This window comes from Poecilia formosa, unplaced genomic scaffold (genome assembly GCF_000485575.1).
Source record: "Poecilia formosa unplaced genomic scaffold, Poecilia_formosa-5.1.2 Scaffold27, whole genome shotgun sequence".
Taxonomy (NCBI): Eukaryota; Metazoa; Chordata; class Actinopteri; order Cyprinodontiformes; family Poeciliidae; genus Poecilia; species Poecilia formosa.
The window spans coordinates 582,524-600,777 of NW_006799966.1; the positions used below are offsets into that span (position 1 = coordinate 582,524).

The 18,254-nt window shown below is 37.5% G+C and overlaps 2 protein-coding genes across 3 annotated transcripts in view; one reads left to right on the top strand and one right to left on the bottom strand.

The window, feature by feature from the left end:
- rgs20 (regulator of G protein signaling 20) overlaps positions 1-8,632 on the top strand; it is a 24,456-nt gene extending 15,824 nt beyond the window's left edge. Inside the window, 4 exon segments of the mRNA XM_007548545.2 lie at positions 2,064-2,230; positions 4,223-4,297; positions 4,400-4,634; positions 5,576-8,632. Coding sequence (XP_007548607.1) covers positions 2,064-2,230; positions 4,223-4,297; positions 4,400-4,634; positions 5,576-5,764 — 666 coding nt within the window. The 3' untranslated portion in view covers positions 5,765-8,632.
- Positions 8,633-10,748: 2,116 nt separating this feature from the next.
- On the bottom strand, positions 10,749-16,894 carry tcea1 (transcription elongation factor A (SII), 1). Of its 2 annotated transcripts, none has more exons than XM_007548547.2 (10): positions 16,663-16,894; positions 14,873-14,935; positions 14,662-14,767; positions 13,953-14,055; positions 13,695-13,840; positions 13,552-13,608; positions 13,121-13,275; positions 12,868-13,014; positions 12,560-12,631; positions 10,749-10,996 (listed from the first exon to the last, which is right to left on the bottom strand). In XM_007548547.2, exons 1-10 carry the CDS (start codon positions 16,735-16,737, stop codon positions 10,988-10,990), a joined length of 933 nt encoding a protein of 310 aa, XP_007548609.1. In that variant the 5' UTR covers positions 16,738-16,894; the 3' UTR covers positions 10,749-10,987. The 2 variants fall into 2 exon arrangements, with proteins under 2 accessions (XP_007548609.1, XP_007548608.1); XM_007548546.2 differs by having other exon boundaries at positions 13,695-13,843; positions 16,663-16,893.
- Between the last annotated feature and the right edge of the window lie 1,360 nt (positions 16,895-18,254).

The window sequence follows — 18,254 nt, forward strand, 5'->3', positions numbered from 1 at the left end:
GTTTTCATTATTATTATTATTATTATTATTATTATTATTATTATTATTATTATTATTATTATTATTATTTCTGATGTTAAATCAGTAAGGGGACACATAATCCCCTGTGGAGAACAGTGATTTAGTTGGAGTTTTCATGATTTATGCGTTCAGAGGATGCGACCACCCCCGCCCCCTCCGTTCCATTCTCTATATCGCTTTTGAGTCAAACCCTAGCGTACTGCTAGTTACTGCTAGTGCCAGCTTTGAAGTACACCCAATGCCTAATGCGTAAAAATGTACCATTTGGCAAGACGCACGACGTCTGAGGGCTGATGCCTGCTCGGGTAATCTGAGAAAAAAAAAAGAAAAAAAGAAAGAAATGAACGACAAACCAAGCAAATGATAGTAATTTTTTTTTTTTAAAAGAAAAAAAAACCGCGGGTCCATTTTAGAAATGGGTAAATGGTGTATTCATTGAAAAGGATGCGATAGAACGATGCTGAGATATAGATTTGCAAGCTGCGCTTTCAGCACCCCCACCCCCACTCGCCTCCCTTACACCAAAATCTTTAGACATATTTTAAGGCTTCGTGTCTTCCGCCAGGTAGTGTCCGGACGATGCCGTGTGTCGGAAGAGTCCGCTTTGTTACATAAATGATCTGACAGGATTTGGCAGAGTCTGACCCGGTGATGACACGTTTGTTAGAATCAGCTCACATTCCTGTCTGTCTATAGGCCTGCAAACCGATGGGATTCTTGTGCATAGGTCAGATATCCACACTCACAATTAGAACAGCAATTCCCCGTATAGCCTGCTTGATAACAGAAGCTTACATGGCCAGAGCCAGCCCAAGGCATAAGCGAAGTAAGAGGGTGCCCATGCCAGCAGGGGGCTCCCATGAGGAGAGATTTGAGACTCAGATAAATTCTCTGCAAAAATGGCACAACACACACACACACACACACACACACACACACACACACACACACACACACACACACACACACCACTCTACATCAATCATTATGTGATTTATAAACTTGTATTTGATGCCATAAGATCACGAGTCATGTGATCTTATAAATCAAAGTTGAGAGTTTGATCTGAAACTCTCAACTTTGATTTATCCTCTAAAGACTTTAGGCTCAACTTAAAATCAGGGTTTGGAACTCGAGTCTCATGAGCAATCTTTATCTCAGCTAATCATAAGTGAACACAAGCCTGTAAATGAAGGTGATTTTGGTAAATGATTAATGTTGTCCCCTCTGAGTTACCATAGTGTATACAAATGGCTGGTTCCCATGGTAACATTACACAGTATATCATGGGTGTCATTCTCAACAATGTTTTCCAGGCAAACGCAAATATTGTAAAAAAAAAAAAAAGAAAGGGGGGGTGAGTTAACAACAGCTTCCATGCTAAACTTATTTTTAAATGTTACCATTTATGAATCATAAACAGAGCAGAGAACCAGTTAGAGATTTCTAGATGCATTATGCCAGGGCTAAGAAAAAGATTTAAAGAAGAAAATAACAAAAGTCATTTCCCCCTTCTGACAACATCAGTAGAATCAAACTGTCTTTCCTCAGAGTGTCCAGCAGTGCATGCCAGCACATGATTGAGTCAAATAATATCTGGTCTGCTGCATTTAGCTGGAAAGTCTCAGATTTGGACATTATATGTTTGATTTTAACCGTTGTTAAGGGAAGTTCTAACAGTAAGGTGTCGTCATCACGAAACTCTTCCCATTCCCACAGATTTCACTCTTCATAAACAATTAGAAGGGTGTTTATGAAGAGTGTCTCTTTCTACTTTAGTTTTCCTTTCAACGGGTTGCCAAAAAAATGGATTGAATGTCATAATTTCACACTACCATCTTCTCTACTGTCACACTGCAGCATTACACCCAGTGCTGCCCTTGCTACACTTGTTACACTGGAACTGATTTCCATCACACTAATGCATTGCAGGCCAAGAGCTTTTCTTGCGAGATAAAATCTCAGTTACATACTATTCCTGACATCAACACTCCAAACCCTTCACTCTCTCTCTCCCCCCCCCCACTCTCCACTGTCTGTAGCCCATGGGATCAGAGCGGATGGAGATGCGAAAGAGGCAGATGTCGGTGCAGCAGGAGTCGGCAGCGGGGGGAACTGCACCGGCCCAGCAGGACCAGCCGAGCCAGGCCAACCCGCGGGGCTCCAACGCGTGTTGCTTCTGCTGGTGCTGCTGCTGTAGCTGCTCCTGGTAGGTCTTCCACAAACCGAGAACCCGATTGCTGAGGTGCAGCATGGCCGACATCGTCGCACGCAAGACGCCCGCCGCTTGAGCTCGAGTGTCTCAAAAGCAGGCGTCAGCTTCTGTCTTACACTCTTGACAGATTTGCATGTGATCCGTGGATGTCGCTTCAGCAGCAGCCGCCTCATTACATTCAGGAAAGCCTGAACATCATTTTCATATGCATGTCTGTGTAAGCGCTTCGCTTGTCGGCAACGCTGCATTCAAAGTGATGCATTTGAATCAGTCAAAATTAGAAGGAATATAAATGATTAACTAATGCTCATATTTTATTCAATTTCTCGAACTACTTTTACAATTTTAACATTTAGACCTACAGTAAAAAATAAAGCTGTGCTAGTTTCTCATTTGTTAAACACCTAATTGCATTAACAAGACGTCAGTCCTGATGAAAGTAATAATTTATTACTTATGAATGGCTACTTATCTGATACTCACGATAACAAGATATCAATTTTGAGCATACAACATTTGACATAATTATGAATATATGCCGCTTAATGACAAAAATAATTTTGTAATGCTATTTTGTTGGTGAAAAAAGCCAACTGTTGGCAGGATTGTTACTGATTTTGGCCATTTAATTGTGCATTCGGACTGCTCGTTTTGGGTGTTGGATGCTTATTCAGCCCCAAAGTTATAACTTATTGCCGATTTTCTGAAATACCCATATGGTCGAAATGATCTATACAGTCTCAAGTACTTAAATCCTCACAAACTATTTGTGAAATGCCTTTCTGCATCATGGTGACTAGATGTTAGACCACTTATCTTAGAAATAACACGGTTCATTTTTATTGGCTGGTTTTCTGGCTCAAACCCAGCTTCTAAGCATAGTTCATACATTTTTAATATGTCTGAGGTCAGGCCCATTCCAGAACCTTAATGTCAGCCCGTTTTATATGTCTTAGTTTTAATGGGTATTCAAACACTCATGTAAATTGATTGTTCAAACACCCAATTGTTTTCAAGTTTCAAGTACTCCCTCAAAAGTCAGGATCAACAACAGAAGCCACCAAAACTTGGGTCTATTATAAACCAGAAGCTGATAGTAGTTTCACTGTCCACAGTGAACAGAACTTTAAATGAAATGAGAGGATAACAGAAAAAAGAAAATAGCTGAGCCAACTTAATTGAGTTGCTTCAGTTGGTAACAAGTAATTCAGTTACGTTTATCCAAATTAATTTATTAAGCTGGTTTAACTTGACAAATTTAAGTCAGTCTTACTCAAATCATTTAGTTTACTTCAAATAAAGACGTACACTAATAAAGGATCTTCTGGGTTCAGGCTGCCTTCATTTGATAGTAGTTCGACAAGAAAGTGGGTTATGAAAGAGGGGAAAGACACGTGGCAAAGTCATCAGGCCAGGAATTGAACCTGCAACCCTTACGTGGGTTGTGCACTACCTCTGCTCCTCCACAGCACCATGGTTGGTACAGGATCTGTCCCTGGGGAAGCTTGTGTTATGACATCAGATGTAGGATACGAACGTGGCATTGAACTTAATTGTTTCCAAGTAAAGTCAAAGTAAAAAGTTCCTTTAAGTTAAAATGTGTAACTTTTAAGTCAGTTCAACACGAAAAAGTGTTGAGAACTTTCCGGCAAGTTCTCATCACTAAAGCGAAAGAATTAAGTGAGATTAATGTAAATAAGTCCATTACACGAACTACAGCCCAAATACACTTTTTTTTTTACAGTGGTGTTGACCAAGAAGGAAGCATCTGCTTTGAAACAGTTTCATTTGAACTTGAACTAAAAATGCAGCTTCTCGCATGGAGAAGCCAGAATCTTTATACTGTAGATGTTACCGTAGTGATTAATGAATACACTGACTTAAATAATTGTGGTCATTCGTACCACGTAATTACAAAGTTAGATCCATGACCACATTTGTGAAATGAGTGCGTCTTGCCAAGGTGTTTCTCTCTGTTCTCAACAGGAATGAAGACAGGGATGAACGGAATCGAAAGGCATCATATGACGTCAAGGAAGGGACCTCAGACTGTGAAGACTGGTGAGCTAAAATCCCTACACAACAATGCCTGACAAATAACACAGACTTCTACTCCATCTGACGTTAAAGAGACTTGCTCCAATGTTCTCATGTTCTCTGCAGCCCAAACCCCACGCTGGAGGATGTGCGCACGTGGGGGCAGTCGTTTGATAAGCTGATGTGCTGTCCAGCTGGGAGGAACTCTTTCCGGCAATTTCTCCGCACCGAGTTCAGCGAGGAGAACATGCTGTTCTGGCTCGCATGTGAGGAGTTCAGCAAAGAGACCAATAAAAGTGTGATCGAGGAGAAGGCCCGGCTCATCTACGAGGACTACATCTCCATTCTCTCGCCGAAAGAGGTGTGGAACCTTTATTGATTTATATTTTGGTAAAATAGAGTTTCCTTGATGGGTGAAACCTTGTGATGTCTGAGTTCAATGAGTATGTCGATGCCACTTTCATGTTCTTGTGGTGAAGCCTCACACACTTAGCTGTGCACAAAGTTTAGCTCTACACAGGGGGTAATAAAGTCCATCATGTCTGTATTCAAGAGTGTGTTTCATTGAACTCTTACTTTTACTTTAATTCAACAGATGATCTAAAGTTTTTGTCAGACCTACAGTAGCTAAACATGCCGTACTAAAAATGCCAACTTCTGAAAATAGGAATGAGAGGTACATGTGATGGGCCATTTTATATGATATGTAGGTGGAACCATTTAGCTCTCATAGGCAACTTATGAACAAATGAACATAAGTTTAGATATAGTTTTTGGGTTTTGAGAAGCAGAGTTATGTAGATATGTGTGTATATGGAGTTTAAACTCCAGCTGTGCCAGACTGACAGATTACATGGTCAAAAAAAAATCATATTGTCTTTGCATCATCAATGCATCCACACAGCAGGAAAATGCAACACAAATCAGATTTTTTTTTGTTTTTTTTGCCCGTATGCTATGCGACCCATCCAAATATCAAGCTGAACGTGGCACTTCTGATCTTTTCACCCTGCAAAAAATCTGATTTGTGTCAAAGTTGGAATTGAGTGTCAAGATCTGTTGTGTGAACGTATAGCCTAGAGACAACATGTTTACTGCACATGTGCTCCACTGCTGCACTATTTCTCCAAGTTCTGCACAAATACAAGGACCAGTTATTAGAAGGAAATAATCTCATGCAACCCAAGGACCCTACGTTTTCAAGTCTTGATAAGAAAGCTAAAAATCCAATTTTTCACATCCCTGTTGCAGAAACAGAAAACCTTCTGTCCTTCCTGATTGTTGTGTTTTCTTAACTTCCAGGTGAGTCTTGACTCTCGAGTGCGTGAGGCGATTAACAGGAACATGCCGGAGCCCAACTTGCACACGTTTGACGATGCCCAGTTGCAGATCTACACGCTAATGCAAAGAGACTCGTATCCCCGCTACTTGAACTCCCTAGCGTACAAAAACCTGCTCAAACCTCTGTCAGAGCAGTCCCCCGAATCTTAGGGTGGCAACGACAACCTGTGATCTTTTAATCCTCTTTGCCCTTTCTTAGTCCTTCAATCCCCCCACAACCCACCCGACCCAAACCCCGAGTTTATGAAAAAAAAAAAGTTTTCTTCTTTGTATGTTCAGTGTAGGATTACATGAGCCAGGCCTCGGGCCCCGGCCCCGGCCCCGGCCCCGGCCCCTCCCAGGGATCTCAGCGATATTGTGATCTGCACCTGACCGAAGACAACTCAGGTCTGAAAAACCTCCCGAGGGCTCGACATCACATGTACTGCTACAGATCAACATAGCAAAACACTCCAAAGGAATATGAATAACACTTTAATCCTGTTTCTCTTTCCTTCTTTTTTTTTTTTTTGATAGAAATATTCTATTTTATTTGTGTTGAAAGTTTTTTATGGTCCGTTTTTTTTTTTTTGTATGATTGTTTTTGAGGAAAATGATTCCTATTGTAGACTATCTATACATATATACATATATATTTATGAGTTTGTAAATAGTTAAAATGAAATTGTGGGTATTTTATGTGGAAACGCCTGGTTCTATTTACTGCGTATGAAAATCAAAGCTCAAGTCAAAGCTGCACATTAGCTTGACTTGCTGGCAGCTTTGTGGGGTACTGTTTAATTTTTTTTATTCTTATTTATTTCACTTCGTTTTGTTACCTAACCTCACACTTCAGTATCTGTGGCAGCGACTTGGCAACTCCAGTTCATGCACAACCTGTGTGTGGTTTAAAAGAAATGTGTGTATGGTTACCAGAGAAGTAACAGGGTGCAATAAATGAAAGTCAGTAATGGTGAAGAGTGTTTTAACCTTTATCAATTGCCAGCATAAGACAATGTTGTTGTTTTTCTAATGCTAGTGGGACTCTTTGCACAAATCATAGGTTTATCAGAGATTTATTGGTGTGTGATTCTAAGCTGAGTAGATTTTTACCAGAGAAAGTATTTTATTTAATATTGCGACATGTCAAGAAAAATTCAAATTATATTTAATTATTTTGATGGAGTAAATAACACAAAAAAATCAAGACATTTTATTCAAGCTATTTTATGGGTCTGTAATTTTTCAACAACTTTCCAAGGTTTTCCTGATAATAGCTATATTCTTTCCGTTAATAAAAGATCATTTGTTTTAGTTATGTAAGTTGTGCTCCAGTTCGGCCCAGCATTGTTACCCTCATGCCCATTCCTCTAAACATCTTTCACCAGAATATTTCATATCAGGGAGCCATGCAGTATTATGCTCATACTTTATTGATCAACACCTAACCGCACCACAGTGATGTAGCTGTCAAAATGGTATTATGATGCATTCACACACCATTAAAACTCTTAAGTTCATCTTCAGTTAGTTTACTCCCTGTTTCTGTTTACCACCACAGAACTCACTTAAGTTTGATGCGCAGAATAAGTCCATTTTCTGCCTCACCCATAAACAGCCAAACAACCATTAGACATATTTTGTTAAAAAAGTTTGTTGTTTTGTTTTGTCCAGAGGAACAACCAGTAATCTGTGGACAGAGTGACAACTTCAAAACTGGTGCCATTTCAGATGCACTGTCATCATTTATACAAACCCATTGCAGAGTGCCAACGTCGACACTCACATGTGAGTCCATGTGATTTTGAGATTCCTAAATATAAAAAGTTAAAGTTGTTTTTCAGATTTCATTTGATGTGTTAACCGATGAGATGCACCAGGTGCCCTCCGAATGCGCATTGCTCTTGAGTTATGCTAGCAAGGTACATCCACGGTTTGGGAAATTTGTTTGGGAACTTCTGTTCACAAACAAGAGGTTCCTCTAGCGAGCTTCAGTATTACATCTAAACATGTCCTAAACACAGTCGGTTTATGCTGTTTATTAACTGGTTAAGTGAAACCAATTACATCATTTTCATTAGCAATAACTAAACTTTAATGTTTGTCCAAAGAACATGCTGGAAAGTCATGAGAAATTGCAGACCTACGGATACAACATCACATATGAAATTTATCATAAAAAAAATAATATATTTAAAAATGGATAAGAAATATTATGGTCCGAGGATCTTGTCAGGTTAGCAGAAACACCAAAGCTATGATGTAAGATGTGTTCACGTGTTTAAAGAGAGTGTTGAGTAAAATTGGAGAACCTGGTCCAGGAAAAATTGGAGTTGCCAAGTGTTTAACTAGTTTTATTTAAATTACTTTGTTGCCTCACATTGTGTCACTCGAAGACAAGATCCTCTCATGGGGAAGTGCCTTGACATTCAGTTTTCTGACATCTTTCTCATGGGCAACAGTTGTTCGCTGACTCGCGCCGAAAGGTCGTTCAATGGAGCACGACTCCAGTTTTACCGGAAATTGTCCCTCTCACTGGCCAAAATATCTCGCGTGTTTGGTCTCGATTCCTCGATTGTGAGCACGTCGGTGGAAGGTGGTAGGAGAAGCAGCGCTGGAGACAGAGATCGCTGTGACCGGGCGTGAGGAGTCGGAGCTTCTCGCCAACCTGTGTGCTTCATGGTGGCTCTTGTCTTAGAGTTAACTCAGACTCACTACATATGATGTGCAATTTGAGCTGATGGGTTAAACTGCGCAGATCCAACCTCAAAACACAATCTAAGCCAATGGTTTGGCGTGATGCCTATAAATGATGTTTCTTCTGTTTACTACTATATGAAATGTGTTATTTTGCGCAGAGTTTACTTATGAAGACATTTTTTCAAGAAAAAAAACAACAAATAATGTGAATGTTTACAGTATGCTTTAGGGTTTTATTTTTGTTTGTTTGTTTGTTTGTTTTTCTGCTACTCTCCAAGAAAAAAAAAAAACTGACTTGTGGGCATTTCGATTGAGATAAAATAAAGCACAATAATTTTACTCATTCTTGAGTGATTTCATCAATGAATCTTGAGTTAAATAATAATTATGAAACTTATTATGTTTATTCCTAATAGCAGTTTTCAGCCTAGAGATTGCAAGGCTAAGATTGCAACAGATGTTTTTTTTTTCTTTTCTTTTCTTATTCTTCATAAGCAGCACAATATTTCTACATTATTCTGTTTTCATAAAATAATAATTATTATTTAGCCCCTAATCAAAATGTATGCACAGCACATATTTAATGGTCTGCACAAAGGCCTTCAGAGACTTCTTGTATTAAATTTGAATTATTTTGGATTATGTCCTCAAAAATACCAAAACATTTCCGACTTCAATTCTCCTGCATCATATCACACACAGTTACACGTCACATACAGATTTCAATGTCACTCATCACCTCATAATTTTAACTTTCTCTAGAAGCAGAGAAAGTTCTGTAAGTTATTACTGTACAGTAATAACTTACAGTAATAAGTTATTATTACAGTTACAGTTATTACTGTATTACGTACAGTAATAACTGTACAGTTATTACTGTACGTGTAATAACTTCTTTGTTATTACACGTACACATTTGTAGAATATGGAACAAATCGCGTACCGTTTCGGTTCAATAAGGGACGCTACATTTAACAGTCAAATACGGGACGGGTTGCAACCCTAGTCGAAATAACTGTCACTTATGAGACTTCTTGTGCATCAATACCACTGCCTTTGAATCAGACCTGGCCTATGTGCTGCAGTCCAGATCTCAGTATCACATTAATGCAGACGAGTCATTTGTCATTTACAATAAGTCTCTGAATAAATTTTGTTTTTGTTTTTTAAGATCAAAATAAGTCATAAATTCAGACAAGTTTTCAGTTTTCACTCCAGAATAATAAACTTTTAAAAATCTGATCAACATTTACTAATATGTCATATTTCAAATGAGCCCTGCACTTGTTGATATGACTCTTACTTGCTCATTTTTCTGTTATTTTATTTAAAAATTCTGTAAATATTGACCTGCCATGGTGAGATATTTTTTTTATGTTTCAAATGTAATTTGCACACAAGAGTACAATTACTTCTGTTTAACCGTTAGAAAAAAAGTTAGTGTTAAAAAAGTGAAGTTAAGTGAATATTCAATTGCATATGATATGCATGTTTCAAATGAACCAAAAGACATGCTTAAGATCGCTGAAATTAAAATAAAAAAGCAAATGTAAAACACAGAATGGCTTGCTGAAATGTGTTTAAATATATTGTGGTTCTATGTAAAGAACGTCTGCCAAGGTCGGCCCCCCTACATTTTTAACACACCGAATCTGGCCCCCTTTGCAAAACGTTTGAACACCCCTGATCTAAAGGCTGTAGGACAGTAGCTTTCAAAAACTAAAATTGGACACATCTGGTTTAAATCACAACAATAGCCTTATTAAAGTTCGATCAAAAATCAATGTAAGATTGTTGTTTGACAAAAATTTCAGTCTGTAATGTCCACGTCACAGTTATGTACTCAGGTTTCTCTAATCTTAAAAAGTTCAAAAGGGAAAAGTACAAGGCGCATAAACACTTCTAAAATATGTGCTATGTGTAACTCTAACCATAAATGCTCTTTATTGTAACATATTACTGGTCTGGGTTCAGCATGGCCTGCAGAAAGGCAGCAAAGCAGCTCATCAGCACAGAGTGTTTGCACCTGGCAATTACAAAAGCTCCATGAAAGGGGGAGCAATTGTGTTTTTCCTGATCCAAACAATGACATTATCCTGTCTCTAGACAGATTAATAATATGCATACATCTGCATTCACTTTGAAGTGATGAATATTCTACCAATTACAAAAATGTACTCCCACACACTCGTACAGGATAGTGCGTCCGCTCAGATACTCACAGGCATTATAGCGATAGTAAAGGTTCGCATAGACTGTGGAGCATAATGAAAGACGAGTAATTAAAATAACTTCTTTTTAATCAAATGGATTACACTTTATTGGGGAATTAAATAAAACAATACAATGCTGTGCCGGGAAAGCAAAAAAAAAAAAACCAATATTATCCAAAGTGTTAAAACTACATATAAAAACGCAGATAAAAGAGAATGACACAAGATTCATGGCATATATCTGACAGCGAGAAACAACTAATAACAACAGTAAGAGATTTGGAGAGAGGGGCCTTAGGGGACGTGACAATAAGCTCAATCTATGACCATGATATTTACTCAAACGGTAACCGTAGTGGCATCTTGGATGTTGAGTACAACGCAACCACAGAATACAAAGCTCCGCTCTGCTGCAGGCAGACAGAACCTGGTCCGGGAATTTTGCTACTTGTCGGGAGTGCCGTGGATGACGCCAGCGGATTCAGCAGAACTGGAAGAGGAGAAGAAGATCCGTTGAGAAACGTCACCGATTTTACCAACAACTGCTGTTAACAGCAGCAACTTGCTTTAATGTGCTTTAAGGAAGTCACTTGGAAATGCAAGATTTTGGAAATACAATCAAGTCATTTTAATAAATTTACAAAAAGTTAAACTTTGGTTATTCTCCAGGTTGTTAGTTGTAAGGTTCTGTGGTGTGTTTGCAGTCTTTTGTGATTCTTTAGTTTGTCCTTGCTGTGGCCTGTCCACCTTATTTGTTATATAGAACATGACATGGTTTTTCAGATACTATTAAGTTGTTTTTTGTGGTTTTTTTTTTTTTTTAAGTTGACCTTATGAGTTTTACATGATACTTTCTATACATTTGAACCTTTCACAGTGGGTCTTAATAGCTCCTGCTACAAATGGCGAAGAACTAGCTAATGTTTTTAAAATGTACTGTGTAGATATAATAAACAAGTGCTTCATGGAATAGTTGCATTAAATTTCCACAACAGAATGACACTAAAAACACCAGTAATATTTTTCTTTCTATTTTTCTTGTCTTTAGGTTGAACAGTGGGATTTTTTTTTTAGGTAGAATTTAAAACGGCTATTTCTTCAAATTTTGACAATTATGTTTTAAGACAATGAAAACCAAAATGTTGTATCTCAGAAAACTAGAGAGAAAATCATAGCATAGACATAAAAAGTTGTGTGGAAGGAAGAAGTGTGGTAGGAGAAGGTGCACCAACAACGGGGATAACTGCAGCCTTTGAGTGGACCGTCCAGTAAAATCCATGCAAGAATTTGGAGGAGCTTCACGAGTATCAAGAAAGGGAGCAAAAGCTAGTTCAATGACCACAGTGTTACTCTGCTTGATTGACCAGCAAAACTTGCCTGATCAGAACCACTGGGGGGATTTTTTAAGAGGAAGATGACAGAATGGCAGGTTATCTTCAAACAATGAAGATGACCCGAAGGCCGCTGTCAAAGCAACAGCAGAGCCACAGGCTGATCACCTCCATGTCACGCTGCATTGATGCAGTAATTCATGCAACAGGAAACCCAACAAGGTTTTAGGTACAAAGAAATAAATATGTACGCATGATATTTCTCCTTTTTTTATTAAGCTTATACACTTTTCCAGTTATCACGTTACACGTAGTGAAAACTGAATTTCAGTTTTCACTACGTGTAAGTTGTAAGAACTATGATATGCAAGTTTCACTTTCTAAAATAAATGACAAAAAATATAAAACTTTTTCATGATATTCACATTTTTTTTAGATTACCTGTCGGAACAGAAAACACCACAAGATGTAAATCGAGCCCAATTATTTTGTGTGGACCGATCATTGAAGATCCCTTAACCTACTGGAGAAATCCCCATGTTGTTCTGAGGTGAAAGTGTCTAAACTAACCGTGAGATTTCTTTCAGAATGACAAGAACGAATGAATGCAGAGCAAAAAACAAAACTGCACGAGCTCAAAACCGTAATTCAGAGTCAGAGGGAGCCGCAAATGCTAATAGCCTACAAAGATTAGACCAGGAAAAACTAATTCATTTGCATACCTTCCATCTATTTCCACACTGCTGGCAGAAGACAAACGTGGTCATCGGTTCATCAGCACTTCGAGTTTGAACCTAGAAGTCATTCAAGAAAATTGACACAACTTACTACCAAATATTGTACTTTTAAAACCCCCCTGATTATTCATTCAGAGTAATAAATCAAATAATACAAGTAAACACACGTAAATATACTTGCTAAAGTTTACAATACTGCAAATGGATGCATTGTAACTGGAAATTTTCAAATTAAATTTTGCCTTCTGTTTCATCACAACATAAATAAAGGCCTTTTCAGAGTTCATCTCTACCTGTGTGTAGGTGCAGTTCTTCCCCTTGCATTTGCCACAGGTGAATAAATCAGTCTGAGTGCCGCCGGTGGTGGCCATCTGGTGGTCCCTGACAGCTTCTTTGGTCAAATTCTTCCTCATTTCCTTCAGCTCATCACTGGCCATTTCCTAAACAATGACAGGAGAAAAAACAAACAAACTTTTAAATATATGTTGTGATTTCTGGTCGTTCCAATATTAACAACACAGTTAGCACCGTCAACAGACACCGTACCTCTGCGGTCATCTTGGCCATCCGCTCCGGGGTTACACTCCCGCAGAGCACGGTCCTCCGTAAATTGGGATTTTTCATGTCTTTTAGATTCGAGATCCGGCTCCGCACACGGTTCTTATATTTCATGTCTGTGTTCTTAAACTCTTGGAAGATATGTGGGAGCAGGTCAAGGAATTATATTTTGAAGAGGTGGAATTTTCTTTACCTCAGAACAAAACAAAAAGGCCAAAAATGAAAAGAGTTATTGAAAATTGTTGAACTCTGTTTTCTTTTCTTAACAGAATAAATATGAAGTGATTCACTGAGTTTGCCACTGAAATGTGTGTCTAAAAAAAAAAAGAGGTCATAACACTATTCCAAAATATAGACAAACACATAACGAATGAATCCCTGGAACTGAGCTTCAAATAAAGAGAAAATGTAAAGGATATGTTCTTCAATCTGTGCGCCGAGCTCCTCACAATCAGCACCGATGGCGATATGATCCTCTGAAAATGATCAAACATAGTTAACAGACATAAACCAGCAAAAAGTAACCAAACAACATGGGTTGGTGTGCAGTGTTGGCTTATACCTCCAGTCTGCAGAGCACTGGCCAGCATCTCTCTGCACTTGAGCCGGATGGAGTCGGAGGTGGTTGGGGCGCGAGGAGAGGCGGTGGTAAACGTGTTGGAAGCGACTTCAGAAGTTTCGCTTTTGCTGCTGGAATTACTGCTGGAGCTGCTGCAGACGGTAGGAGGAAAGCTGGACATCAACGGAGGCAACAAAGCACTGCGACAAAAATAAGAGAAAGTAAAAGGAAATAAAAACATTCAAGGAATGTTTCTCCTACCTCTCCTCCTTAGGCTCTGGGCTTCCCTGCGATGGAGAGACGACGGGTGTTGTTTGTTCTTTTCGCTTCTCATCTGGAGCTTTATCTCCACCTCCAGGCTCATCTAGAGTAAATTATCCAAGTTTGGAAAATATGAATCTCAAGTTGATTTGATTAAAAGATACAGAATTCATATTATTGAACAAGGAGTTGACAGCTTCTAAATATAGAACCTGGAAATTCCACAAATCAATCTAAAAATATAATCATGACTTATTGCTTAAATGTAACAATGATAAATTGACACAGAAAACAAATACATAAATCAGATCTTGCATACTGAACAAGTGAGCTTAAACATGCATATCTAAATATACCTACAAATTTTTACCGATCAATTTGACATTTAACTATGTCATTAATAAATTACTGACATGTTTAAATCATTCTGGATACATGTGCTTGTGCCTTTCAACATTTAATTATGATCTGTATACGTAATTTATTTATTACATGTTGGCACCTGCACTACACCAAGTAATTTGCTAAATTTGCAGATCAATTTATTTTCCAGCAGTAAAAAATTGTGAAGCTCACAACTGTCGTATGTGGAGCTCATTGGTAATGATATCACACTGGACATTCTCTTTTTTAATTTTTTTATTTATGTTTGTTTGTTTTTACAATCATTCTTATCAGATCAGCAGAAAACATCAACAATAAAAATTACCCAAAAGCTTCTTCCAGGACTTGATCAAGGACTTGGCGAGAGATGTCACTTCCTCATCTGTGCTTTGCTTGCGGATCGCATTAACAGACATTCCGATTCTGGTGGACTGTTGGGGAAAAAAAAAAAAAAAAAAATTAGACAAAAACACTGCATGAATCCACAGAAAATAAAATATGCATTAAAAACAAACAAAACAAAAAAAAAGGCGTACCTGGAGCAGCTCCAGAGTCATTGGTACACTGCGCAGCTCTTTCAAGAGATCCAATGCCCCAGCCTGCAGAGAAAAGGAGACGAGAGACGTTTCTAGTAAACTCCATTAGAGTAAAAGAGACACTAAACTATGGGCTATAAAAATTTGATTTCCTGAATTATCTGTGTCTATTTTAAGTCAATTTGAAGCAAACAAACATTACTTTTAATCGTATATTGTGGCAACTGTTTCGACAAGGTGTGACTCTGTGTAGAGTTTGGCATAAAGCACTCGGAGGTTAATATGTTGTTTCATGCTAAGCACATTGTAGCTTAACTGTTAGTATGTCACAACAAAGATTTATGAAACCGACTCTTTTAGAGGAGGGAGATGTCTCATAACAACAGCTGGTATCATTCAAAATGTTAGAAATGTTTGCCATTAGCAATTCCTACTTTAGCACTGGTAAAAATGACTCAAAGTTGTATAACAAAAAAGAGATGATGCTTGAATAAACTTATTGATATTAAAGTAAGAAATTTAACGTGTGATTTTCTTAAACATAACAGGGTTAAATACATGATTGATTTTGAATGAGTTACTATTTTTTATTAAATGTTATTTTCCTTATGGTTTTTAATGTGTGTGCATAATTATGAGTGAACGCTATTAATAAAAGTTATATTAATATTCTATATAGTTTAAATAAAAACTTCAACAGTGATATTAAAATAATACAAACAAATGTCATTGAAAGAAATCACACTTCAGCAACTGTACTGATGGCAGGGTAAAGTTTACATTTTATTTTCAAGTCCCCCTGACGGATACATTATTGTGTATTAAATGTTATATTAATCTCAATACAAAAATTCATTTGTAAGAGTCCCTTTGGCTTAAAAGATAAAAGCTGGAGCTGCTCAACATAAAATAATGTAAAAATCAGACAAATTGGGTCCAGTGAAGTTTACAACATACAAAAAAATAAATAAAAATATATAAACAAACTTTGGGATAATGTGTTTTGAATAGCAAGGGCCTGTTAATTGAATGCCTGTTCTATCACCAACTAAAGCTGCAAAAACAAAACAAAGAACTAAAGTTTCCTCATCCTTAACTTTCGTTTCAGGGCTAATGCTTTTGATAATCCCTTTACATTACAATTTGGGCTCAACCCGAGGATTCATTTTAAGAGTTAATAAGCATTGTTGTCAGACTTTAGAGTAATCAGTGTAGTAAATGTTCACATATTAATCTATAATTGAATTAACAGCTTGTTACAGCTTTAGAAATGCTCATAACACACAGTAGTAATATTGCATGGATAGTTGTTTGGCGGCTACATATTGAGTGTCCAAGGCGAACTGGAGAAGCTAATTCACACCGTATAAAATGCATATGACTTCTACATGAATGATATTATCTCATCTTATGCTGTGTTGTCAAATGAACAATAACTTTTGAATCATTTATTGATTTTTATTCACCCTCATCAACCTTACAATGCTCCTTAGGCTGCTAACTGCTAACTTTTTAGCAGCACAAATAAACAGACTGACAGCAAACAACAACTTGTTTTTGTCAGCAAACGGGTTAGTTCCAAACTTTATGAATATTAGCTGTGAGTCTTTATGCTGGAGATAGGTGTGAGCAAATTCGCGGAATAAATAACTAGTATTTGCATGAGAAATGTTCTTATTGAGTGAACTTGCTAGAAGCTAAATTAGCCGCTGTTGAGCTCCATCGTATCCCATTAGCGTCCATGCTAGCATGGACGGCTAACAGCGTTCATCTCTCTGAGAACATCTCACCCCGTTTTTCTTCTGCGCCATTTTATCCATCTTTTTAGCGATTCTGATAATCTCCTCTTCCTCCTTCTTCCCCATCTTGATTTATCTGACAGAACGGGACAAAAAAGGCGCAAGCGAAAAAGAAAATACGGGACAAAAAGACCACGCCAGTGAGGAAAAAGCGGTAGCGGCGGAGGCGGCAGCGTCAACTTGGCGGACCGGGACCACACAGCGACTGCCCCCGTTGTGTAGCAGACCTGACTAGAAGATGCCCGCTTGTAAGTTCTAAAGTGGAGTTAATCGAGCCAGAACAGAAAAATGGATCATTTCGCCGGTTGCTATAATAAAAACACTGAACCAGAAAACATCTTTTATTTATTTTGTATCACATTACTTTAATTTCCATAAACACTTCAAAAATGTGTTTCTTTCTACTACCAATAACAATTTCAGCATTTTTTCAGTAATGGACGGAATGCCTTCAGATGGCGCCAAAGCGTAACTTTTTGACACTTGATTAGTTGAGATTTATTTAAATCTTGCTCACTTTTAAAAAGTATTATTTAACCAATTTCTCCTTATCAAAAACCAGCAACTGCACACACAAACTAAATTAATATATTGACACATTCGTACATATTTCTGGGAAAACCCCCCAAATATTTAGGAACATTGTGTGTAGTTGTACTTGAGTCAGCTTGGTAAATGACCAAAGATTGTAAGGGGACTTTAGTAGAATTTGATTTTGGTCCCTACTTTTAACTAAGCCATAATTACACTAATGCTATCCCTTAAATTGTCCAAGATTGTTTTTTTTTTGTTGTTGTTGTTGTTTGTTTGTTTTCAGTTTTCAGCTGTTTTGCATTTAAAACTCCTAAATTTAATGGTAGAAAGAGAATTGTACAGTAATGTTTGTGCCATTAGTTTAAAATTAGTTTAAAATTGTTGTGATCAGAAATTAATTGAGGGGTTTTTTTAACAAATAAACTTTGTAATGTCATTTAAAAGGATCACTCTTTCATATTTATTATGTTGTTGCTATTTTTCTCCCTTTAATGATTCTAATAATCCTTAGAATATTTTTTTTTAAAATCCAGTCAGATGATTCTGTAATTAGGAGTGGGAGAACCTTTCCAAATCAACCAGGTTTGTAAAGCTAATGGTTGTGAAGTGTTTGTTATGACAAGCAATGAGTCATTTGCATCACTGTGGAAAGAATTTGGCCTACTCTTTCCAGAATTGGCTTACTCAATCATACTGTAGGATTTTCAAAAATGAACTGATTGTTTATAGTCATATCACAGCATGTCACTCAGATCAGAGTGCAGACTTTGACCAGATTACTCCAAAACTTTGTTGTTGTTTTTTTTTGAGCCATTCAGAGGTGGACTTATTGCTGTGCTTTGGATCAATGTTTTGCTGCATACCTCAACAATTATTGATTTAACAAGGCATTTTTCTAATAGTGACAGGACTATTTGGACAGCTGTCTGTTGCTAGTCAATGAAATCCTAATTTGATAGCTGCTTATTAGTCATTATTGTCATTAAAATTTGTTTGATAAATCATCTAAGACTTTTAAGTGTGGTAAGAGTAAAATCACAACATACTTT